At 47.0% G+C, this 25,564-nt stretch overlaps 1 protein-coding gene across 12 annotated transcripts in view; it reads right to left on the bottom strand.

Moving 5' to 3' along the window:
• DNMT3B (DNA methyltransferase 3 beta) overlaps nt 1-25,564 on the bottom strand; it is a 791,643-nt gene that overhangs the window by 6,501 nt on the left and 759,578 nt on the right. For 9 of the 12 annotated variants that reach the window (XM_078651794.1, XM_078651798.1, XM_078651793.1 and 6 more), the window contains one exon: nt 21,176-21,294. The exons of the other annotated variants lie outside the window; for them this stretch is intronic. In XM_078651794.1, the coding sequence (XP_078507920.1) occupies nt 21,176-21,294 (119 nt within the window). The remainder of the gene's footprint in view (nt 1-21,175; nt 21,295-25,564) is intronic. 12 annotated transcript variants of the gene reach the window in all.

The following is a 25,564-nucleotide window of genomic DNA, read 5'->3' as shown; positions in this document are numbered from 1 at the left end:
GCGCATAACAGCCCGCAAGCACGACAGTTAACCTCCTGGCCCTGCAGGGGGCCCAGTAGGCTGGGGCTGACGTAGGGAGGAACAGAATATCTGCGAGGCTGGTACGGCCTGGTGCACACGGCGACCAGTACCCCTCATGGCGGCATGACAGCGTGGTGAAATGATGGTCGCGTAAGGCACGCAGAGCGGGGACTGCACTGCAGAAGCAGAAACTACAGGCCCCCGCTGCGGGCACTGTAAGGCACAAGGAGGGACACTGCAGGGAGCGATCAGTGCCCCTGGGAGGTCCCAGGATTTACAACACATTGTGGCGCACGACGGACAGCGTGGAGGGCAGCAGACATGGAGGGGCGGAGACGCGCCATGCCGGTGGGGAGACTCACAATAAGCCTCCGCAGGTGGTAGCACTGCCTCAACGACCAACAGAGAATCTAGGGGCCGGGATACGGCCTCAGACAGTACAGCTGATTACGGACCCACTGAGACAGTAGAGGAACCGCAGTGGCGGCTGGAACTCCAAGCTTGGCGCGAATGCGGCACAGCCTGTTCTGGAGGTGAAGGGCCCAAAGGCAGTAGAATCAGAGGCGGAGGTGGAGCTCCGTCGCCGCCAGCGCAATGGATCTGGATTCTTTAGGAGGGGGAACTAATGCACCAATATAGCACAGCGGACCAGGGGCAGAGCGGTGGTGCCGGCGTACTAAACCACGTACTCCGCATTTGCTAGGGGGTCTTGATTTGGATCAGGGCGGGGATCCCCTTCCAACAAACTGCTTACAAAGTGGACCCGGAGGGCCGATAAGTAGTGGTCACTGGACGCTTCGACGGTCAGGACATTACACTCATCAATGTCTATGGCCCGAACACTGATCAGTGGGCGTTCTTGGAACAACAGTCGGGGACACTGGCTCCATACCTGACTGGGGCAGTTATCATGGGGGGCGACTTTAACTGTATAGCAGACCCAGTCCTGGATCGCTCGCACCCACCACTTAATGATGCCCCAGTACATAGGATAGCTAAGATGTTTAGGGACTGGCAATCCCATTGGGGACTAGTAGACACGTGGCGAAAGACGCATCCAGGGGACAGGGAATACTCCCACCTCTCCCATGTTCATGACTTACACGTCCACTTAGATACCTTCCTATGTTCGCCAGATATGCACACCCGACTCCACAAGACGGAATACCTCACCTGAACGGTGTCCGACCACAATCCTCTGTTAGCCCGGCTACAATGGGGGCATAAACGTCAACCCATCCCCACCTGGCGCCTCAAGCCGGAGGAACTGGAGGACCAAGTGTTCCATAATGAGATTTAAGAGCACATCATCACATATTTCATGGACAATGCACACACTACGGACTCTAGGGTGACTGAATGGGAGGCCTTTAAGGCAGTGATTAGTGTCCGTTGCATGACATTGTCCATAGGGGTGAGACGTACGCTATAGACGGACGTGGAAAGGGCAGACCGGGTGTTGAGGGAAGTGGAGTGCAGGTGTCCGAATGCTCCGGACCTACATCAGGAGGTGGCAGTACAGGAGGAGCGATTGAGGTGTTTCTATTACCGGGCCTACATGGATAGAACGCGCGCAGAGAGAGATAAGGCGGGCAGATTACTGGTGCGGCTCGCCTCCCCTACCCGTAGGGATCACGCCATTCTAGAATTGACGGGACCAGGAGGGCGAGGACGCCATTAATGAGAGTTTCCGTGGGTACTATGAGCACCTGTATACGAGCATTGGGCCCAGTGGGGAGGGGGATGTGGAGGACTACCTGGCGGACCTTCCGATGCACGTCCTGACGGTCGAGGAGGCGGACCCCCTGGGGGCTGCAATCTCAGATAGAGAAATTCGAGTAGCTATCAAGGCACTGGCGAGAGGGAAAACAGCGGGCAAGATGGGCGCCCTAAAGAGTTCTATGCCACATACTTAGATGTACTGACCCCATGGCTGGTGGAGATGTATGCGGAGGCCAGGGAGAGGTGCCGCCTACCGGGTACGACTAGAGAGGCGGTGGTAGTCCCGCTCCTAAAGCCGGAGTGCGAATAATATCGCCCATTGTCAATGCTCAATCTCGACTTTAAAATTCTAAGTAAAATCCTGGCAACGCGATTACTCCCCTATATGGTGCCTCTGGTACATCAGGACCAGGCAGGATTCATACCTCGTCAAAATACAACCCTAAATATACGCAGGCTATTGTCTATTATTGAATTAGGAACGGCAGCGGAGCAGAGGGGGGCGGTGTTCACCATAGACATGGAAAAGGCATTTCATAGCCTCGAATGGGGGTTCCTATATCCAGGTTTGTTCACAATGGGCCTGGGAGAGGGCTTTATAAGCTGGGTGAAGCTACTATATACTGATCCAGTGGCAAGGGTCCGCAGGGGTCGCACAATATCGAGTGGAGAGGGGGACACGCCAGGGATGTCCCCTGTCTCCGCTGCTGTTAGCTTTAGCAGTGGAGCCATTGGCATGTGTGGTACGGTCCGGAAGGGAGTGCCAGGGGATTCAGGTGGGAGGGATACGACATCAGGTGGCGTTATACGCGGATGACCTCCTTCTATTCCTCAATGATGCTGAGGGTAACCTACCAGGGGCTAAGGCAAAGATGGAGCACTTTGGCTCCTTATCTGGGTTACGAGTGAACTGGCTGAAGTCTGAAGTCCAAACTGTTCCCCCTGGTGAGGGACGCGAGGCCCCCTCTGAATCTGGGGAATTTGAGATGAGAGCCACGTTGCTTTCGCTACTCAGGGGTCCATATATTCCACACGATGGAAGACGTGAAGAAGGGCAATATAAGGAGGGCTCACTTAAGGACACTATGGCCTTCTGGGGGAAGCTCCCACTCTCGGGGATGGGGCGCACCTCTCTACTTAAAATGGGGGCACTGCCCCGGCTACTCTACTTTTTCGTAACATTGCCAATTTGGATATCAGCGGCCTGGTTCAGGGAGCTGGACTCCTGCATGTCGGCTTTTGTATGGGAGACGGGGCGCAGAAGGGTAGCCCTTACTACATTAAAGTGACCCAGACTGGGGGGTGGGATGGCAATGCCTGATATGGAAGCTTACTACTTGGCATGACAGATGCAGCGATTTACACAATGGGTTGCGGGAGCCAGGGACCCAGATAGGGGGATGCCTCCATTAGCCCCGGAGTGGCTGCGGTGTTTCGAAGTCTGCTGAGGACGATTAGACCCCAACAAATTGGTAGTAATGAGCATAGGGTGATATATCGCTGCTGGGGCAGATGCCTGCAGAAAAATAAATCAAAGTGCCCATACTCCAGAGAGATGGCGTTGCAGTTACTGGAGGCTCTCCCTTACGGAAGACAGTGGCAAGGCCTGCACAAATGGAGTGAAGCGGGGGCAACAAAGGTCGGGGAGCTGTTCAGGGATGGGGAGCTTCTTCCCTTCGAGGACTTCAGAGCAGACTGGGGCATACCACCAGGGCACTTCCTTCTACATGGGGCGATCACAGGAGCAATACGGCGCCACTGGGGGGCGGGGACGACAGAACCTCCACAGCATTACACGTGTAAATATATGAGCTTAGAGGGTGGCACTATCAAGGCGGTGGCTTGCTTGTACAGAGCTATTGGCCGAGACTCCGAGCAACCACTAGATAGACTGATACACAAATGGGAGACCGACACTGTCAGGCCCCTAGAGGATAATGACTGGGACAATGTGTTGGAGCGAACTACCAAAGTTTCTCGAAATGCCCGGTTTAGTTTAATCAGCTTTTATATACTCCACCAGGCCTATTTAACCGCAGAACGTATTAACAGGTACTTTGCTGGTGCGGATGCTAGATGCCCGAGGTGTCAGGAACAGGGGGCGACGTTTATACACATGGTTTGGAGTTGTCCCTCCTTAACCCAATACTGGCAAGAAGTGACACAAGTGACAGCGAGGGTGACGGAAAGGGTGGTCCCATGCACACCGGGCCACATACTGCTTCATTTATTTCCGCACTCTGCTAAAACCAAAACCACATCCAGATTTCAGGATTTGGCATTTATTCCGGCGAAGCGAGAAATCACTAGTAGCTGTAAGAAGTCGGGGGCCCGACGTCCTCAGGTGGAGACGTGAGATGGAGAAGTGGGTGGGTTGTGAGAGCAGGGTCCTGCTTAGGAATGCACGGCAGGGAGTGGGCAAGCCGGAGAGAGCCCAGGCATGGGAGGGTCTAGTGCACGGGTACTCATAGTACGGCCCGCGGGCCAACAGCGGCCCGGCAAGCCTTCCCTGGCGGCCCGCGGACCTTCCAAACATTGTACCCGTGTTTTAATATGTATATATATTTTTAAAGTGTGTCAGCAAACACCCCTGCGGCAGCGCAACTCAAGAGACTCTGCTGCTCTGTGGAGGCGGGCGATTCCCGCCATAGTCAGAGTGGAGCTGCAGGGGCCTAAGAGGTGAACCAAGCCTCTTTAACATGTAAAGACCTGTGAAGTGCTCGGGTGCGGCTGTGTGTGTGTGTGCCCGGATGCTGTCTCAGCCAGGGCACACACAGGCAGGGTGAGATGAAGAGGGTGACAGGGGAAGAGGGAGGAGGTAGAGGGGGAGAGAGACAGAGGGAGAGCCAGGGAGGGAGACCGAGGGAGAGCGAGGGAGGGAGACAGAGAGAGAGCGAGGGAGAGGCAGACAGAGGGAGAGTGAGGGAGACAGAGGGAGAGCGAGGGAGGGAGACAGAGGCAGACAGAGGGAGAGTGAGGGAGAGCAAGGGAGGCAGACAGAGGCAGAGCGAAGGAGAGAGACCGAAGCGGACAGAGGGAGAGCGAGGAAGGGAGACAGAGGGAGAGCAAGGGAGAGCGAAGGAGAGGGAGGGAGACAGAGGAGCGAGGGAGAGCGAGGGAAGAGGAGTGAGATAGAGGAGCGAGGGAGGGAGACCGAGGGAGGAGACAGAGCGACGGAGGGAGGGAGACAGAGCGAGGGAGGGAGACCGAGGGAGGGAGACAGAGCGATGGAGGGAGGGAGACAGAGCGAGGGAGGGAGACAGAGTGAAGGAGGGAGACCTCAGAGTGAGGGAGGGGGAAGGAGAGAGAGGGAGACAGAGGGAAGGAGGGAGAGAGAAGTAAAGAGAGAGGGAAGGAGAGAGAGGGAGAGGGAAATAGAGTGAGGGAGAGGGAAACAGAGTGAGGGAGAGGGAAACAGAGAGAGGGAGAGGGTAACAGGGAGAGGGAAACAGAGAGAGAAGGAGACAGAGAGAGAGTGAGACAGTCAGAGTGAGTGAGAGAGAGGGAGTGAGACAGAGTGAGTGAGATAGAGGGAGAGAGGGAGTGAGACAGTCAGAGTGACTGAGACAGTATAAGACAGAGAGACAGAGGGAGAGAGAGGTAGAGAGAGGGAGGGAAGCGGAGAAAGAGACTGAAAAAGAACGAGAGAGAGAGAGAGATGTGTGTATGCCGGGTCTGGTGGCTCAGTGGACGAAGGCGTCCGCTGCAGGTACCAGTGATCAACCTCATGGTACCAGTTTTTTTTGTTGCTCTAGCCCCGCCCCCTCCCCTACTGACCCCACTCCCGCCGGTGCGGCCCTCGGACACAAACCACACTGTAAATTTGGCCCCCGAGAGACAGTTTGTGAGTACCCATAGTCTAGTGGCAGACTTAATGAAGCTGGACAGGGGCTCGGAGGCTTCCACACCAGAGAGAATCCAACAGGCAGAGCACCCCCCGGGACAAGGGCAAGATGGGATACCCCAATAGAAAAGCGAGAATGGGACTGGCATCGGCACCAACGGAGGCGGTAGGTAGTCACAACAGAAGGCTTCGGCGCACCACACGCCTGGAATTCCAGGGAGCATATCACCCAATCGGAACGATACTCAGGGGGACACAGCAGTGCGGGGAGGGAGTCATAGTTGTTGCTTGAGGCCTTATTTTTTTGGGGTGCATAACATGTAATTAAAAGGACGACGGTGCACTTACGCGCCACCAAGCACAGATGAGGCACAAAGAGGACATTGACAACATCCGCAGGTCCAATGACTGGATTGCCCGCTCAAGGCTAACGTGCACTGTTCATTTAAAGATATATGATGTAAGAAACATAAAAGGCAATAAAGTTTGTTTAAAAAAAAAAGTAGAAGTGTGAAGTACTGTTGCGAGTTATCTTTCTGGACATAAGTACTTTCCCAAGCGGAGTCTTAGAGGGATCTATAGCTCTGAACCGACTGCCGCTGGCTAGTTGATGTTGAGAGCTTTAATGTACTATATTATAAGGGTGACCTTTGGAACGATCCCCTCAGCTTCACAGAGGCAGTTATCTTTGCTGATGCCTCATAAGTTTGTGCTTAAAAGATGCTCCCTATCGCGGCTATTCTTTCTTATTGAGTACATTTATCTGCACTTACCTCGTATTTACATGGAAGGTACTGAATTCCCACCTCTCCCTGATGGTCACACTCACACTGACCAAGAATACAGCTGATTTGGCAACTCCCAGAGTCAGTGCACTCATAAATGAACACCCACCTTCTTAAAACCTACAATCTTCCATCTTCTCTGGAGATTGCCTAGATGCTTATTATTTGGATATTTTTTGCCTGTAGTGGCAATAATTGAATCAGTCTTTACAGGTCCCTGTGGCAAGGTCAGTCTTCTTACTGTCCCTGATGGATTTCAGATGGCTGCTGGTGTGTCTCTTTGGCATCAATTTAGCCAGTATATCTCCTGTTGCATGGAAGGCAGCTCGGAGTTAGAGACTGCTCCAATTAGTAAGCAGGAACCCTGCTGACATAGCGAATACAGCAGTTGGAGCAACAGTGAAGTTGGTTGGAGGAGAGAGCTGCCTGTTCAATAGAGAATCACTGTAATCTATTGAGCGTTGGCAAGATTGGACACCACAATTTCAAATGCACAGCACAAGAGAAAGTAGTGACATGCCATTAGAATGGAGTAGGGCACATGAGTAACACCATTCCATGGTGACTATAAGGAATGAGGTACAGTTGTATCCAGCCTAGGGGGCAGAACATTTTACACAGCGTCCATTTGTGTTCTTTGAAAAATATTGCCTTAAAGACAAAAGGATAGGGCTCCTGAATATATTTTCCTGTTGTTGGAACTTTAGAGTTTTTTTAATCCAAAGCATGATGCTCTTAAGAGCTTGTACGTATCATCAAATTCACATATGTACCCCACGACAGTGATGGGCCTGGTCGTTTTCGGCTATGGCTATGTCTGCGAGACCAAGCATCTGTATTTCTTAACATATTTATTCTGGGTTGATGACATAAAAGTCACGTTTATCTTCTGCGCCAAGTGTGTTAAAGCTTTGTCTTTAAAAGGGGACGAATACTGTCTACTGTTTGAACCACAAGGCATAGTTTTGAACTTGACATGGATGAGGTCTGTTTACGTCATGTGTGACTTTGTGACCACTTTGTGAAATTTGTTCATAGCTACAATCTGTACTGCCAAATTACCCTACAATTGTGGAGTAGCAAACTCCGATGGCTGCATCCTGGGATTTTTAGTGAGTGACTCAAGTTCCTATAAATTAAGTGCAAATCACTTGTGTACATCCCAGGTCGAGCCTCTTTTGCCAACCTTTTTATGAGGAGGTCACTCTATAGTAAGTGGCTGGACCTCAAGATGCATTTAATCCATTATTTGTTTACTGACTTGTAATTGTTTCCTGAGAGCTGCTACTGTCCCAACATGGTGCCTCGTTGTGGTTCTACGGCAAACACAGGTTACACATCGTGTGCATGTCAATCTATGGCATCCGTTGGTTGCACCAGGGACAAAATGTCAATATTCATGTCCTAATACCCTTAACCCGTTTACCGCAGCAGACATTGCGCCGCGGTGCGGGCGTTCCACGGAGTGGGCGGGGCTGCGTCGGCCAACGGTCGTGCGCAGCACCCGGAAGGTAGTGCTCAGACGCGAGCACGGAACGGGTTAATTGTACTAGAACTCTAAATGTATAAAAACAACTTGTCTTTACAAACCTTGAAAGTTTTTTTAGTCACCAGTCTTATCACTTATCATCGGTGTGAGAAAACTGTGTTATGTTGCAGTACCCACCCGCCCCCAAACACTTTGCTTAGCTTTTGATGCAACTTTGACTGTAGGGTTCTGGCTCCCTGCTGTCCAGGTTCCCAGTACCAGTGTTCTTTCCCTAAAACTGTTCCACAATTGGCCCTTCAGGCCCCCTTAAGTCTCCAGTAAATGGAACCTAGGTACCTAGGGCAGTGGGACTGAAGAGTGTCTCTGGGACCCCTCACCTAGGCCATGCAGACTGCTACTGCAGCATGTGTGGCCTGGTGCAGACAAAACGACAAAGTCAACATGACACACTTCCTGTGTGCCATGCCAACTAGCACTGCCTAAGATACAGGTAAGTCACCCCTCTAGCAGGCCTTAACAGCCCTAAGGCAGGGTGCACTATATCTCAGGTGTGAGCATAACTGCATGAGCAGATGTGCCCCTACAATATTTAAATCTATTCTTAGATAGTTCAAGTGCCATGGAAGCCACAGAGAGCACATGAGCTGGAAACTCGACAACTCGAGTTCCCCAGCACCATTATGGCTTCTCTGAACCCAGGAGTGTTAGGTACCAAACTACTCATCTAATTAAACCCACACTGATGCCAGTGTGGGATTTATTGAAGACGGCACCTTAGAGGTGCTCCTTGAAAACCTACTAACCCTGGTGTGGTCACACACTGGCTTTAGGCTGCCTGCCACAACCAGACATGTTTCTGGACTGGTGGGTCGAGAGCCTCTGCTCTGTAGGACCAGAAACAATGCACATCCTGGGTGGACGTGTCACACCTTCTCCCCCAGGAGGGGCCTGCCGCCTTTGTAATGTGCCCCATAGCCTCTGCAGCTAGTAGCAGATGGCAGCCCCTGGTTTACACTCCCACTTAAAACAGGAAAACTGGTGGGAAAACCTAGAAGAATAGGAGGTGTTCCCACCTCTGCCAACTCTCCCCGTAAGGTGGGGGAGGCGAAGTAAAAACCTCTTTCAGTCCCTGCCATCTTGAGGTGAGGAGATTTCTCTAATCAGGGCTAGGACTATGCCCCCTCTCACAGAAGGATGGATTAATTGAGGGCGTAGTCACCGCAGGTAAGGTGCCCATTTACTCTACCTGCTGCTTGAAGATGCCCGATTCGTCAAGTATCCTAACACGATCGGAGTCCCCAAGTGAGTGTCACCTTAAAACTAGAGGTTGCTCGTAAGAAAGAGGGGTAATATACACATTGTCCTGAAGAAGGTGGTTTTTTTCGACTAGGGTACCACCGATACGCGTCAACGCTTATCCTTGTGGACTTACATCCAAGAAACAAATAGTATTCATTGTAAAAAATGAAATGTTGCCAATACTGTTATTAATTCTCTTGGACTAACCATTGCTGATGACCAATTTGTATGTCTATAATTTTATCTCCTTCTCTGTATTCTTTTTACATTTTGTATTATTGTCTGATATATTTTTATTACTGTGAATAATTATGCAATGTATATGCTGATGATGTTTTAATTAACTAAAAATGTGTTTTATATATATATATATATATATATATATATATATATATATATATATATTGAAGCTCCGTGGTTCTCCCAAGTACAAGGAAAACTTAAGCACTCCGGGTATAGCAAAGATTCTTTATTGGCGTTACAGTTGCGAAAAAGGTGACAGACGCGTTTCAAACACAAAGTCCTTCCTCAGTGTCAGTGACATGCTGCGCGCGGCTCATTTTAGTACACACCCTCACTGAAAGTGAGAGCGGACTTGATTTACATGTAAAGATGTTCATTTAAAACGCTTGGTGGAACATGGCGGCCATAATGTAAACAGCAAAGACTTTCGTGATTAGATTCATGTATGTTTTTCAAACTACATTCAAAATGGACTAACAACCACTACCAGATGCAAATTAATGCGTGATATATATATATAAACACATTTCTGTCTTTTCCTTTTCCAGACTGGTGATGTATTATGGTGTGATTGTTTATGTCAATTAAGTGCATATAGGAATTTATTAGACTATCGCCAAGAGTAGTTGTCTTTTTTAAATAAAATATACTGAGCCAGCTTCCTACAATCAGTTTCAGTCCGTTTTTGTGGATGCTTGTGATTCCTTTTTTGTGCATTCTGCCCAGTCAGCCTTCTATGGACATAATTCAGTAGAAGAGAAAAATAATCATAGAATTCCACAGGGGTGTGGTTTGTTGTGGAAAAACAACAGTTGATGGACAGAATGCAGGACAATGTCATACATTCACCCCAGTACAGAGATCTGGGCCTAAATCCATCATTTTTATGCACTTCACACGCCATAAGTTGGCAGGGTATGCTCAGACGTGAGTCCCTTGCTCACTTTGCCACTGGATTCAAGCAAGCCTGGCTGAAGACGTCTGAAATGCCAGAAACCAGTCCTAGGAAGCTTGTTTCCGGTCCAGGGAAGGCATGGCTTGGCAGTTCGGGCTGGACTGTTCCCATGAGGCACAGGGTCAGACTGATTTGTATATGTCCATGTCAGAACTGGGGTGGCAGAGTGGGCTAAAGAACGTGATGGATTAAACCCAGATCTGTTGAATGGGTGTGAGTGTTTGATTGGTTCAGATGCTCCGTCCATCACCACCCCCTTTTGTACTGCTTTGTTGTGGAGCACACTCCAACGTCACATTTCAGTGGTGTCCTTGGCAGATACCATAATTCAACTAATATTGTGAAAAACAAATAACATATCAAACCCCATTACTAAACGTCAGGATAATGCATAGCATTTAATCCATAAATGAGGCATGTTGCAAAACGAGGAGATCTCACATAGACCAGATTCAAAGATAGAAAGTCAGTGTAGGATCCCGTTGATAAAAGAAAGAAAAGTCACAGAATGAGTTGAATTGGTCATGCGCAAGAGCCAACAAGAGAGGCGTACCTTTTCAGCTTTGGCGATCTGGGACCAATACAATAGATACTGCATGAAGCCTTTCATCAATGGCATATGCAGAGGCCCAAAGTAGAGCTAAGAAGCCAGTAGTCAGAGCATTGGATGAAGATCATTTAAAAAAAGAGGAACATGTCAGGTTTCTCTTGGGCAATGGAAAGAACGATAAGCCTCAAGCAACAGAAAGGGGGCACAAGATGTGTCAGATCACAGCAACATCCATCTCTTCATTTCTATTTTGAAATTCCTCCAAAGCATTTACTATCAATCAGGATTATGTAAAATAGTTCATGGAACTTCAGTGCAGTCTGGAGAATAACCACTGATTTATCTGCTACTGAGGACGGGTGCCATCAGGTTTCTGTGTCTCTTACTACCACTTACTTTACATAATTATTTCAATCTCTAGAAATTTCAACACTGTCTACGGGCTTTATGAAGTGAAGGCAGAGCTGACTCCATCTGAATGTATTGCTGAAACACAAGAACTCTGCATATGTGCCAAGATAATATTGTAACAAACAACTGTGAGATGGATGAAAAAAAGTTACTTACCTGTAACTGTAGTTCTGCAGTATTGGAAGCTTTCATAGATTCACATACCTGAATCATTCCCCGTCGTCGAGAAGGGAGTCTCCGGTATATAAAAAGCAATGCTTAGTAGTATAGCCAACTGAAAAGAGGCCTAGGCCCATTTCCCTTTTGCAACCCATAACCGTTGTTATGTAAAAAAGGACCAAACTTTTCCCTTAGCCAATCAGAGCTCCTCACCCTCTAGAACACTCCTGAGAGAACCTTTTGCCCCTCAGATTTTCGGGCACTTGTGCCATAAACACCTTTTGTGCCTAAACCGAGGTGAGCCTCTCAGGGGAGGAGGGTGGGTGTATGTGAATCTATGAAAGCTTCCAATACTGTAGAACTACAGCTACAGGTGAGTAACTTGTTTTGTTACTCCAGTATTGGAGCTGTCATAGATTCACATACCTGAATCAGAATAGTGAGAAGTAAATCATAGCACATTTTGTTTTGTCACCTACTTCTCTCAAATAGGCAACATATGTCCTTCCCCCAAAGCAGTATATAAACATCCATAGACAGATTGTTCATAAATTACATACAAGAGAGCATACAATAATAAAATGTGCTTATCTTACCAACCAAGGAAGGAGGGATGACAAAGAAGGCTCATCGTTACTGGAAAATGTTTCTCAGTACAGCTTGTCCCACTGCTACATCGCCTCTTGCATGAGCGTCTAAGCAATAATGTCTGGTGAACGTATGCGTACTCCTCCAGGTAGCCGCCCTGCAGATATCCTGGATAGGTACGCCTGAAAACAGAGCAGTAGAGGTTGACACCGCTCTTGTTGAATGTGCACGAATACGTGCATTCAACGGCTTCCCCGCCGCCTGATGACAGTATTGAATGGCGTTTGAAATCCACCTTGCGATTCCCCGTTTCGACAACGGGAACCCCTTCATAGGGGCACTAAAAGCTACAAATAATTGTGTAGATTTCCTGAAAGATTTTGTTCTTTGCAAGTAAAATTTCAGACAACGCTGAACATCCAGAGTATGGAGAGTCCTCTCTGCAGCTGTAGATGGTTGAGGGAAGAATCTTTTAAGGATCAATGGCTCATTCAAGTGGAAATCCGTTGGTACCTTTGGTATACATTTTGGATTCGTTCTGAGCAGCATTCTGTCCTCCCTGAATTGCAGAAAAGGTTCTCGAGTTGTAAGTGCCTGTATCACTCCTACTCTCCTGGCTGAAGTCAGAGCTTGTAATAGAACCACCTTCCAGGATAGGAATTTTAGATCAGTTCTGTGAATTGGTTCAGATGATGGTTTCATCAACTGTGATAAAACAATCCCCCAGATGCATCAAGCACCCATTTTGCGATTCCTTATTACCCAAAAATAAAGATTAGCTAATAAGGAATTGCAAAATGCTATGCATGAATATCTCGCTTAAAAAATAGTGATTTCTTAAAATTCCTTAATTGCGACACGCAAATTGCGAGTCGCAATTAAGGAATACCTCCCCATTCATTCCTATGGGCCTAAAGCCCATAGGAATGAATGGGAAGACAATCTCAATTTGCGATTCTCAATTAGAGAATCGCAAATTGAGATTGCAATTTCAAGGGTGCCAGGGTGTAAAAAGGACACCCTGTTGCACCCCTGAAATCTGCATATGGGTACATCTTGCACACACACATGCCCTAAGGGCATGTTTGTGTGTACAATGGAACTTTGAAAAATGCACTTTAGTGCATTTTTCAAATTGTTTGCAAATTACCATAAAGTTCAACTTCATGGTAGTGTGCGCCCCCTATTAGCGAAATCGCTAATTTTTTTTACTTTAATGCATTGCATTTAAGGAATCTCAATTTGAGATTCCTTAAATGCAATAGCAATTCAAGTAATCGCAATTTTGCGATTTCTTAAATTGCGATTTTTGCATTTGGGATGATGCATCCCAAATGCAAAAATACCGGTCACAAAGGGGCAGAATCTGAGAATCTGCCCCTTTGCGAGCGGATTTTAGCTTGATGCATCTGGGCCATAGTTCAGTTGCCATAGTGGAGGTGGAGGCCTGATAGGTGGGTAAACTCTAAACAACCCCTTCATAAATTGTTTTATAATCCTTTTCTGACCATAGAGACGGACCCAATAAGCTTCTCCTGTATCTAGAGATTGATGCTAGATGCACTTTAATAGAGGCATGTGCCAATCCTGACTGTGCCAGCCTTAGTAAATATGGGATGATCTGATGTGCCTCTGCCCGCAGAGGATGTAGGTCGTTCTCTTGACACCACAAGCAGAATCTTTTCCATTTCATTTGATATGTTTTATTAGTGCTCTCAGCCCTTGCTTTTGCCAGGATCTCTCTGCATTCTGCCGGAATGTTTAATTGATGAAATTCACGGTATTCAGGAGCCAGGCCGCTAATTGCAGAGATGTCGGGTCTGGGTGCCGCACCTGTCCCTGAGCCATAGTCAACAGTGCTGGTATTGGCTGTAGACATATTGGTTCTGTTTCCAATAAAAGGAGCAGTTCTGTGAACCAGTGCTGCCTGGGCCACCAAGGGGCTATCAGTATTATGCTGCACGGTTCAGTCTTCATCTTTGTGAGCACTTGCGGCAGAAGGGGAATTGGTGGAAAAGCGTAGGCAAAGACGCCTGACCATGCCATCGAAAACGCATTCCCCCACAATCCCCGTTGGTGATGCCAGCTTGCAAAGAACTGGCATTTCTTGTTCTGGGCTGTGGCAAATAGATCCACTGTCGGCATTCCCCATTTGCCAAAGATTGCCAGCAGTATGTCCTGGTTGAGTTCCCACTCGTGACAGGTCGTCCTCTGCCTGCTGAGAGTGTCCGCTGTCTTGTTTTGATCCCCTGGAAGATGTACTGCTTTTAGAGCTACTTTGTGTCTTATAACCCATTTCCATATCTTCTGAGCTTCTCTCGACAGAGAGAGTGATCTTGTGCCCCCCTGCTTGTTTATATAGTGCATCGCGGTTGTGTTGTCTGTCCGCACTAACACCGATCTTCCTTCGACTCTTGGCAGGAAGGCTAACAATGCCAAACCTATTGTCCTCAATTCCAATAGGTTTATGTGAAGTTGCTGCTCCTTCTGCTTCCATCGGCCGCTGACCTGTAAATCCTGGAGGACTGCTCCCCATCCTTCCAGAGAGGCCTCTGTGGTAACCACTAATAGGGCTGGTTCGGTAAGGAAGGAAAGACCCACGAGATGTTGCTTCTGCGAGTCCACCACGTTACAGCCTGCAACATCGATTGCGTGATGTTTATTTTGTCCTAGAAGGATCCCTTTGCTTGGCACCACTGTAGATCTAACGCCTCTTGCAATGGACGCATTCTCAATCGACAAAGGGGGATGAGTGGTATGCACAAAGACTGTCCCCAGAAGCGATTTGTACTTTCGGACTGAAAGACACTTTTTTCTACTGAACTCTTTGGCTAGAGATACGAGTCCCAATTGTCTTCTTGTTTATGGGAATGCCTTATTTTGTGAAGTGTCTAGGATTTCACCTAAATAAGTGATCCTTCTGGATGGTTGAAGAGACGACTTCTCCACATTTAAAGTCAGACCCATATCTGCAAACAACTGCATGCATACCGAAGTTGAAGTTTGGGCCGACTTCTCTGATGGTGCCTTTATCAACCAATCGTCCAGGTATGGGGATATTTGGTGTTTGTGTCTTCAGAGATAAGCTGCCAGTGGCGCCAGACATTTTGTAAAAAATTCTCGGGGCAGACTTTAGGCCGAACTGCAGCACTCTGAACTGGTAACTGTCTCCGGCCGCTGTAAATCGAAGGTACTTTCAGTGGGAAGGATGAATGAGGATATGAAAATATGCATCTTGTAAATCTAGGGAGGTCATTTGATCTCCTGGGTTAAGGAGTAGCAGAATATCCTGGAGGGTCACCATCCTGAATGACTGTTTTTTGAGATAGGCATTTAGAGACCGTAGGTCCAGAATTGGACGCCATTGGAGAGCATTCTTTCGGATCAAGAAGAAACGGGAATAAAATCCTTTCCCCCTTTGGGAGTTCAGTACCGGTTCTATTGTTCCCTTTCGGAGTATTGCCTGAATCTCCCGACGCATTTGAGATAGATGTTTGACTTCTTGATACGTAGGTGGGGTGGGAGGAGGGAATTGCAGAATCTTATTATCTGGAGGACCCATTCGTCCGATATTATTCTTCACCACTGATGTAAATAGTAGGTTACTCTTCCACCCAGGGGAACATTTGGAGGGGTAGGAGTATAAGAAGCCGGACACCGAAGGTTGTCATTGCCTTTTATTGCTGTCTTTATCTGGCCGACCTCCTCGTCCTTTGGGAGCAGATTTAGAATAGCTTCCTGATTGTCTCTGTCCGTATTGCTGCGATGAGGAAGAATAAGAGGGGTATCTGCCTTGTTGGTATCCACCTCTATAAAATTGCCGTCCTCTCCCTCAGGCACCTCGAAAGGGCACCTTCCGATATTGCAACATACCCAAGGCCTTCGCCGTATCCGTGTCCTTCTTAATACCTTGAAGGGTTTCATTTACCAGACGTCCAAACAAATTCTCCCCATCAAATGGCAGATCCAGAATCTTATTTTGGACCTCCGGTCTAAAGGCAGTGGCCCTCAGCCAACCCTGGAGCCGTAAAACTGCCGCCCCTCCTAGAGAGCGAAAGGCTGTGGTAGCGATGTCCATCGCACAGTCGATGACTTCAGCCGAAGTCCTCTCACCTTCTTGCAGAACCTTCTTCGCCTCCTGTTTGCTGTCTTCCGGAAGGAGGTCGACATATGGTGCCATGTCGTACCACATCTGCCTGTCATATCTGCCCAGAATGGCAAGCGCATTAGCAGCTCTGACTAGAAGAGCTGACATGGAGGAGAATCTTTTTTCTGCATTGTACACACGCCGTCCCTCCCTCTCCGGAGGTGCAGAAATAGGCGCTGATGGGTTCTTTGATTTCTGTTGTGCTGCCTGTGAAATTATAGAATCCGGTTTAGGATGGCCCAGCAAACACGCTGGTGGGTTCGAGGGTGCCTTATACTTTTTGTCCAACCTAGCGAGCACAGGTGTAACCGTCGCTGGAGTTGTCATCACCTTCAAGCCTTCCTCCCATACATGGGTGATGATTGGTATGGATCAAACTGATTTATGATAAGGCTCTTTAAAGTCATAGAGGAAGCATTCTGTCTGAGTTGTCTTCATTGGAAGCTGAAATCTTTTCGCATCTCTCTCCATCAAGTTGTGGAATCCACCAATATCCACTGGTGGAGAATCCGCCGGGCCTTGTGTGGGTGATGCCGGAGATGGGATTAGATAGTCGTCCCATTCCTTGTGGGGCTCCATTAGCTCCCCTTCTTCGTGGTCCTCATCGTCCGTGGTAACCGGATCCTGGTGATGTTGGACTTGAGGTGTTAGTCGTGTAGTGTCCAGTAGCGATTCTCTGCTTCTGACTGGAGTAGCCGGAATAGATCGGGGACGTGAAAGAGGACCTTCCTGAGGGACTACTGAGGGAGGAAACCTCTTCTTATAATCTGCTAACATGAACTGTAAGTCCATCATCATGGAGGATGGCATAGCGACCATCTCCTCCTGAAGACCCTGTTGGTAACAATGCTGTGAGGGGCTGTGATACTCTTCATAACCCCCTTCATCCTCATCCTCTTGACATTTCACATGGAGTTGCGATGGGCTACTGGCATATCCAAAGGGCCCCTCGTCTTCATCAGACTCTTCCTCCTCTAAAAGGTGTGATGGAACCAGAGGAGTAATCTTACTCGGGGAAGTAACCGCCGGCGTAATCTTTTTTCTTTGTTTTTCTGGAGTTTCTCTCATCGACGAGCCCGTTGACGAGATCGCTGTCGACACTACCGCCGACGATTATGTTGTCGTCGTCGACACTGCACCAAAACCATTCCTCGCCGACGACATAGTAATCGTCGTTGACGTTACCGTCGACGACCCCGTCGTCATCACCGTCGATTCCATCGTCGACATGGTCGTCGTCGTCACTGCCATAGTCGTCGATGTCGTCGTCGACGCTCCCGTTGACACCGACGACGTCGACACCATAACAGCTAATGGCAATTTCTGTACCTCTGTTTTCGTTGCTGTAGACAATGATTTCTTCGTCGACGCTCTTGTCGACGATCCCGTCCACAATATAGATTTTTTGCTTTTCTCCTCAGGAGTAATAGAAGATGGTTTCCTGAAGGATTCTTGACCAGAGGTGGGTACTTTAAAGGCTCAGAAGAGGCTCTCTTTGTAACTTTCTCTCCAGAAGTGTGTCCTTTGCTTTCCTTTTCTTTTGGCTGAGGAGATTTTGAAGGACTACGCCCTGAAGACCCATGACTGCTCTTTTTTAGGACCTTCTCAGGGCGTTCCCCTGAGGAGATCTTGATCTTTTCTGAGATCTCCTAGATGTAGAGGAGGACTCCTGACCACTATCACTAGAGATCACCTCCTTTCTGGCCCTAATTTTCTGAAGCCATATCAAAAGGCGTCCCTCACGATCTCTAAGGGTCTTGCTAGAGAAAGTGTGACATACCTTGCAGTCCTTGGCTTGGTGGTCCGGGTAAAGACAATAAATGCAGTCTTCATGTGGGTCATCAGTGTAGAGTCTCTTCTTAGAGCAGGTAGCACAGGCTCTAAGTAGACCCTTCGTCTCTTTCCCAGACATTCTTCAGAATGTAGTTGAGAACAGGTCACAATATTCTCAAACCCAAGAGAAAATAGAAAGAAATCAAGTTCCTGAAAAGCTGAATAGCTAGAGTTTGAGCAGAGCTCCAAGGAGACTCCCTAGCACAACGTGCCGGTAGAAAATCTGAGGGGCAAGAGGTTCTCTCAGGAGTGTTCTAGAGGGTGAGGAGCTCTGATTGGCTAAGGGAAAAGTTTGGTCCTTTTTACATAACAAAGGTTATGGGTTGCAAAAGGGAAATGGGCCTAGGCATCTTTTCAGTTGGCTATACTGCTAAGCATTGCTTTTTATATACCGGAGATTCCCGTCTCGACGACGGGGAATGATTCAGGTATGTGAATCTATGAAAGCTCCAATACTGGAGTAAAAATAGATTTTGGCAACAGATCAAGATCGCCAAACCCCATCTGTTCTTCACACTTCTCAGTCTGTTACAACAGCCAAAACTCTACTACGTATCCACCAGCATCATTGCTCCTACTCTACGTCTAGGATCACTTTGATCTGTCACTTATTCATCCCATCTCTCCAGCTGTAAATTACCTTTCTTTCTATGAGGAAGTTCCGAATATTACCTCAGGGCACTCTATGAGAAGCCACATAACCCTTGTTCTAGAATCACTTCTCAACTGGAATGAAGCTCCGCTTGTGTTCTGTATTTAAATCACTAAATCTATAAGGATCTGTATAGTATGTAGGTGTAATGTACAGTCACTGTCTTTGTTATTCCATATTTTACACAAAGTGCTCGTACATTCCTTCATAAGATTTCTGATGCAAATTTTGATAGCCATTGTTTGAACCACCCCTAATCTATGATCCCTTTTAGGAGATACACTATCACCAGTGATGTACCACTGAGGGCACAAAAATACAAATAATGTAAATAAAAAAAAAAAAAAAAATGAGCAGAGTAAAAGCTGGTGTAAGGTTGAAGAAGAAGTAGGGGCTAATACAAGTTGCTTACCAGAGTGACTCTTGCACTGATAGTCCATAATCCACCCATTAAACAGATCATAGAATTTCCAAGCCACAGGCCAAGTACTGGATCAACACTTGCACGCTGAGAGTAAAGAGTTTAGAAGACAAGCTCATGCCTGCGATACACAACATATACTCAACTCATTTAGGTGTCCACTTGCTCCCACTTCACAGCCCTTTTCTATCCTACACCTGTCAGGGGCTGATGAGTGGATGGTCTGTAGGTTATTGTGTGCCCAAGTCTACTTTTCTGTAGACTCACTACAAGATTAAAGAACGAGAATTTTTAAACAGAGGCTTGTTGTGGGGGAGGGGAGGTTCAAGGAAAAGGATCAAACGTATCAAACATATTAATAGCCACTGCTCAACCACACAGTGTTTTCAACTGAGCTTAGCCAAGCTGAGCATCAGCAAGTTAAAAATAATCAGTGCCCTATTGTAGACAAAATGCATGTGACATAGCCAAAGTGGCTGTCTTACAGACGACATCCAACAGGCTACTGTATTGATAAGCAACACATGCTCTGTGGCCCTAACTGTATGTTTAAAGATGCCCTCTGGGGAAGAAAGAGCAAAGACCTTGTAGCATTCAAAATGCATGATACTACTAAATGACCAATGAATGCCTTGGTGGCCTGATTCTCAAGCGGTGTAGCCATCATATAAGACAAACCAGTCTCTTGAAGGTATTAGGGACTGATTATCATCTTGGCGGATGGGATACTCCGTCACAAACGTGATGGGTATTCCGTCCGCCATATTACAAGTTCCATAGGTGATAATGGAATTGTAATTTGGCGGACTGGATATCCGTCATGTAACCCTATCCCCCAAGATCGTAATTAGGCCCTTAATGATCTTCCTTCGAAGTAAAATATAAGGCAAAGCCTAATGATCAGAGCATGAGACACCCTCTCTGCATCAGACGATGTATTAGAAAAAGGAGCACAATTCATTGGTTGCCATGAAAATCCAATAGGGCGCTAAAAAGGAACCTTGGAAGATATGTGTAAGTGCCAACTTGTTCTTATTAAAAACAGTACGGGGCAAGCAAAGAACCCACTGTGGAGCAAGTTGCTAATGTTTTGCCACAAGTCTTGCATACAGCCACAGGGATATTAAATCACAGTCTTCTATGGTACACTTAAGGGTGCTTGATACTCACCAAAACAAAAGGCTAGGTAAAGGGAAATTCTCAACAGCTCATTGCGGATTTGCTATTACTTCAAAAACTGACTGTTGGCATGCTACAAATCAGTAACAAGATATGGATAAAATGACCACCACTACAATAAATGAATGGGAAGGTATCTTTCCAACCATAGGGGGAGCTAAAACCATAGTAAATTGAATGTCATGGAGGAACTTCCATGATAAAACACGAACAAGACCCAGTGTACAGGCTAAAAACTACTGAACAATGGCCTAACCTTCAAAAACGGACTTTGAAGAAGTTCTAACTAATGTTCCAATTATTCTGGCTCAATTCTCTGAAAACAGCAAAAAAAATCCTACTGTCGAAGTAGAATAGAGACAGTCAAAAGTGTACTTAAGTGTACAGGCAAGCTGCAGTCTGACTGTTACTTAGTGGTTCTGTGGTTCCTTGGGCAGAAAAGATTGCCAAATTCTTGAACGTTTCTTAGCTGAGAAATAAACTGCGCTGGCAATGTCTGTGAGCAAACACATTTCAAAAAGTGGATTGCCAGAAGTTCTGCTGTATATCTACGATGTCCCTTTTGTGTTGTATATGGCCCCATGGGTGTGTCTGTCTCACAAGGTTCTTTGGTGTCACGCATCTTACATGATCCTATAATGATCCTCCAATACAAATGACCTTATGGTCAGCCCCTTTAAGGTATTATACTGCCCTTCCCAACCACATGTAGTTTTACTGTATCAGCTCGTTTCTCCTATATACATATAGAAAGCCTTTTTTATGTCATAAATGCTTCTCTGTCCTGTCATATTCTCGCCTTGCCCTAGTCACAGTTTGATCTCTCTGCACTCTTCCATCCAATAAAATGTTCCCTTTCTTCCTCGTTTGAGCTCACCTTTCTAACTCACTGCACCACAAATCATCTTCCCTCCCATTCACGAGGACTGGGAGCAGCTGGTTTTTTCCATGCCTTGTTGAGTTGGCTTTGGTGGTTATCGTTAGCATTTTCGTCCACTGCAGAACAAAATATCAGAGTCAAAACATCTCATCTTTAATGTGTCCAGGGGAGCCTCTCATCAATGCCACACATTACAGTAAAGGGCAAATCCTGTCTCCCAACTACCCCATAGTAGATAAAGCGATTTTCGCAACGCTAAGACTGAAAAGAGAAGAGCAGGGCCGGCTTTAGGGCGGTGCAACTGGTGCTGCTGCACAAGGCGCTGACCTCAGATGGGGGCGCTGTGTTTATTTGTCTACTGGCAGTTTTGACTAACAATAAAGGAGAGTCGAGGGTTAATATGCCTGCTGCAAAGAACAGATCTGTATTTAAAGTGGATAGCTGAGTGGATTAGTAACGCAAGCCTTTACCAGCGCTTTAAAACAAATTAAATGTATGCAAGAAAGAGGCTTTGGAGATTTGAAAGGCCTTTTTGCAAGGTGGTAGTGAGGGAATCTGAAGAGGAGGTAATGTGGGGGGGAGGGGCTAAAAAAAGATTGTCAAATGGGGTGCCACCTGCGCTAAAGCCGGCCCTGGAGAAGAGTATGCCTCAACAACTTACTTCCATCTTAGTACAGGGAATACCACATACCTCTTACTATCACTTACTAAAAAGGTAGGTGTCTCACACATCTCTGTTTCATAGAGAGGTAAGTGTCTCACACCTCTGGTTCAATGAGAGGTAGGTGTCTCACACCTCTCTGTTTCACCTTTTATAGTGAATGTGGTGCCTCATATATCTTAACTCCCTTAACTTAGGTAGCCTACAATAGAGTAGGCTACCTAACATTTCTTAATATCACTCATTAAAGAAGGTATGTGATAATTCCAATTTCCTTTCAATAAAGAAAATTGCTCAGATCACTTTCCATTACACAGAGATGCAGGTCGTTCTAAACTTTCCCTATCCTATGACAGAAGAGGACTTCTCATACTGACTGACTGTTCCTAATTAGAGGGGAAAGTCCCTCACACTTTTCAGTCGACCCCTGCTACAGGAAGGAATCATCACTCACAACCTGTATGTGTCAATCATCAGAGAAGCCCAGTATATTACTTGGTACCGCTTATTCCAGGACTGGTTCTTCTCTTTCCTATGCCCCTCTCATCTCCGTTGTGGCCAACCCTCTAACCCATGCCAATTTAGAAGTGCTATTCCTTACCACCAAAGTGCAATCACATCCACTCCACCTCTTCAATTTTATTTGATCAAATTTTTTAACAGTCAAAATTGAGATTGGTAGAAATTAGAAACGAGAATGCCAGAAAGCTCCCTTCTGTTCTATCACTCCTATCTAACATGAGCTACGATATTCCAAACTTTTCCAGCATTCAACACAGTCCTAGAGTAAAGGCTTCATTTCTGGACAAGGTAGAAATCATTCTATTGCGTGCATTTCTGAAGGTGAAGGAAAAAATATCCTGGGAAACTACTTTCACTGAATACAACTTAATCGAAGTATCTTTACTAAAACTAAATAACAAATATCCACCAAATCCTTAATTGTACTGTTAATCAAATGAAATATAATGTCTTTAATTAAACCAGTATTAGTTGGCCTCCCAGTTTCGACAAGGAAACAATTAAAGACTACTTTATAGATCTAATCACCTTGATAGAACTTGCTTCAAACACAACCTCACTCATCGTTTCTGCCATACTATCACACAGATTTTGAGACCAATTCCCTACTTTGGACTGACCATCGGCCCACAGCTTCTCCTCTCCAACATACTAAGGCGAGTCAGCTCTACAAAAGAAGCTGTCACAGTTTTCAGGGAATCTTCCAGGAGAGAAGACCTAAATATACATCCATGGACACTGCACCCAACTCCCCTGGACAAACCCAACAAAGCACTGTGCATCACTGTAACAAGCCATGGTCTGCCTATCTACATTAAAAAGCCTTAAACCTAAATAACCTATACTACAGTACAGAGAGGGGTCCAAATCAATACAAACCTAGAAATTGAGTAGGTTACTTACCCTGCAAGCATCTATTCGTGGCGTGTAGTGCTGCAGGCTCCCATGCTTTGCATACCTCTGCCATATAGTGTTGGGCCCAGACTCTACAAGTTGTTTTATCTCGAGAAAGTTTTATGATCTGCGTTGTCGCTCCTCCTCCTCTTGGTACTGCTCATGTTCAATGGCTCCTTTGTTAGATAATGTTTTTTCCCCTTGCCATATAGGGAGTAAGGATATAGTCTACTACGTAAGCTTTGCTGTTGAACATGCTGCATATGTGTATATCTGTCATCTAAAACCTGCAGGTGAGGCGGGAGGGTGCATGTGAATCTGCAGCACCTCATGCTACGTATAGATGCTTTCAGGGTAAGTAAAAGGTAAAGCAGTACCCCTCTTGCGGTGGCTTTAGGCATGAGAGTGTGTGTTTGTTTGAAATAATGATCATTTGTAGTACCCATTGGTCTAATGTTATGTCTGGCCAGCACCTGGTGGAATTGTAGCAGCTTTCTCCAGACTGGTGTTTTGTGATTGGTGGGAAGATTGGTCAAGTCACTGTTTGGGTGTATAGGTCCTCTACCTTTGGCGCCTCTACCTTTGGCCCTGTTTTTGTATCTGTCTCTATTGTAATCATAGTTCGGCTGGTGGTACTGTTGTTGCTTGCGTTGTATTTGGATACATTTAGTATGGATCCTATCATGGACAGGTATTGCACTGTGCGCAAAAGTGTCTCAATTAAGAGATCTGTTTGCTCCTCAGTGGTGTGCATTGGGAGCTTGTGGTACCCCGCCGCTTTCTGAATGACACTGTAATATGAGGAGGTCTCATCTGGTGGTGATGCCTTTGTCAGTACTGGTGGGTCCATGTCCATGTCAGGGCGAACTACTGTTGTAGTCATGCCATGGGCCTGGGATGTGGTGGGTGTCTTTTGTGCCCTATGCATCCATGTATTGGATCTCCCCCTCTTCCTCTTTTTGTGGAGAGGGTGATGGTGTTTGTGGGAAGCCTGGTTGGCTAAGTCATTGGGCCTGTGGCCCTGTGCTCTAGTGGCACCTTCTTTGATGTAGGCAATATCAGATCCTGCTCTTGTAGCTGTGTTTTGGCAGTCTCTTTACGTTTTTGCTGCATGAATAGTTGCAGTCCTTAAAAACTATGCCCTGTCCCTCAGTGGGCATATGAGAGTGCGTTCTTTGTTTCTTTGGAGCCGGTGGAGCGACCTAAGAAACTGTGTAGGTCTTTGTAACCCCAGATGTATGGATGTTCTTCTATTTAGAAATGTGGCCAAATTGTTTTTCTGTCCTTGGAGCCGAGGGCTGCTTCAATTACGAGATGTCGATCCGAAGCGCTTCTTCGGATCCAATGTTTTACGTGGAGTTCGTTAAAGTTTGTTTGGCTGCTTTCTGTGCCGACGTGTTTGTCAGTGCCGACTTGTGCTTTGGTGCCGTGTGGTGCTGGAGCCGTCCCCGTGATGTGGCCTTGCGCAAGACCGGGATTGAGAATGGTCTAGTGCCGCAGGCAGAGGGTGATTTCTTCCACACTGTATGGACCTGTACTGTTATACAGAGGTACTGGACGCAGATCTTCCGGTAATTGGAGAAGATTCTCGGGGCCCCCATCCCCATAGACCCCAAATTGGCACTACTTGGGATGACGACAGAGGTAGACCTAACCCGCCCACTACTCACCTTCTTAGTCCTAGCATTGGTAGTGGCCAAACGAGATATTGCAAAACACTGGGGAGCACCCACACCCCCGGACATAGAGGAGTGGAGAAGGGGCTTAGACCTGTATATGGCAGCGGAGAGGGTCACGTATAGGGCCAGAGGTTGTCCCCAAAAATTCAGGAAAGTCTGGTCTGAATGGAGGCACTACCATGGGCTGGATGGGGGGCTATAGGGGGAGGTGAGAAGGTAGAGTGGAGGTGCCGCAGCGCCTAGAGGGGATACGGAGGGACTGTACAGATGGACTATCGAATGTTGGTGGATTGGTGAGCCACTGGGCAAAGCCGCATTTGAACGACTGTGTATACCGTGATGATGATGGGGAGGAGGAGGGAGGGGTGGGAATGAGCCATTGAAGCTGTCTTGCAATATACTTGTGTACCGTAGAATCCTAATTTGAGTTTTTCATGTTCGAACACCTAGAGGGAGGGAGGGGGGAGGAGGGAGGTATGTTAAATAACCAAAACAAAAACGCAGAAACTGGGATGGCCAGAGTCTCATTGTAATTGGTACTTGTGGATGAACATATTACACCGGAAACGATCGCCGCCCGACCTGAAGGGGTGTGGGCTAAACGGCTGTGTATATTCTAGGGTGTAATGC

Source organism: Lissotriton helveticus, chromosome 7 (assembly GCF_964261635.1).
Source record: "Lissotriton helveticus chromosome 7, aLisHel1.1, whole genome shotgun sequence".
NCBI classification, from domain to species: domain Eukaryota; kingdom Metazoa; phylum Chordata; class Amphibia; order Caudata; family Salamandridae; genus Lissotriton; species Lissotriton helveticus.
Note: the sequence above shows the minus strand (reverse complement) of the source record. Positions and strands in the feature narration are given on the sequence as shown.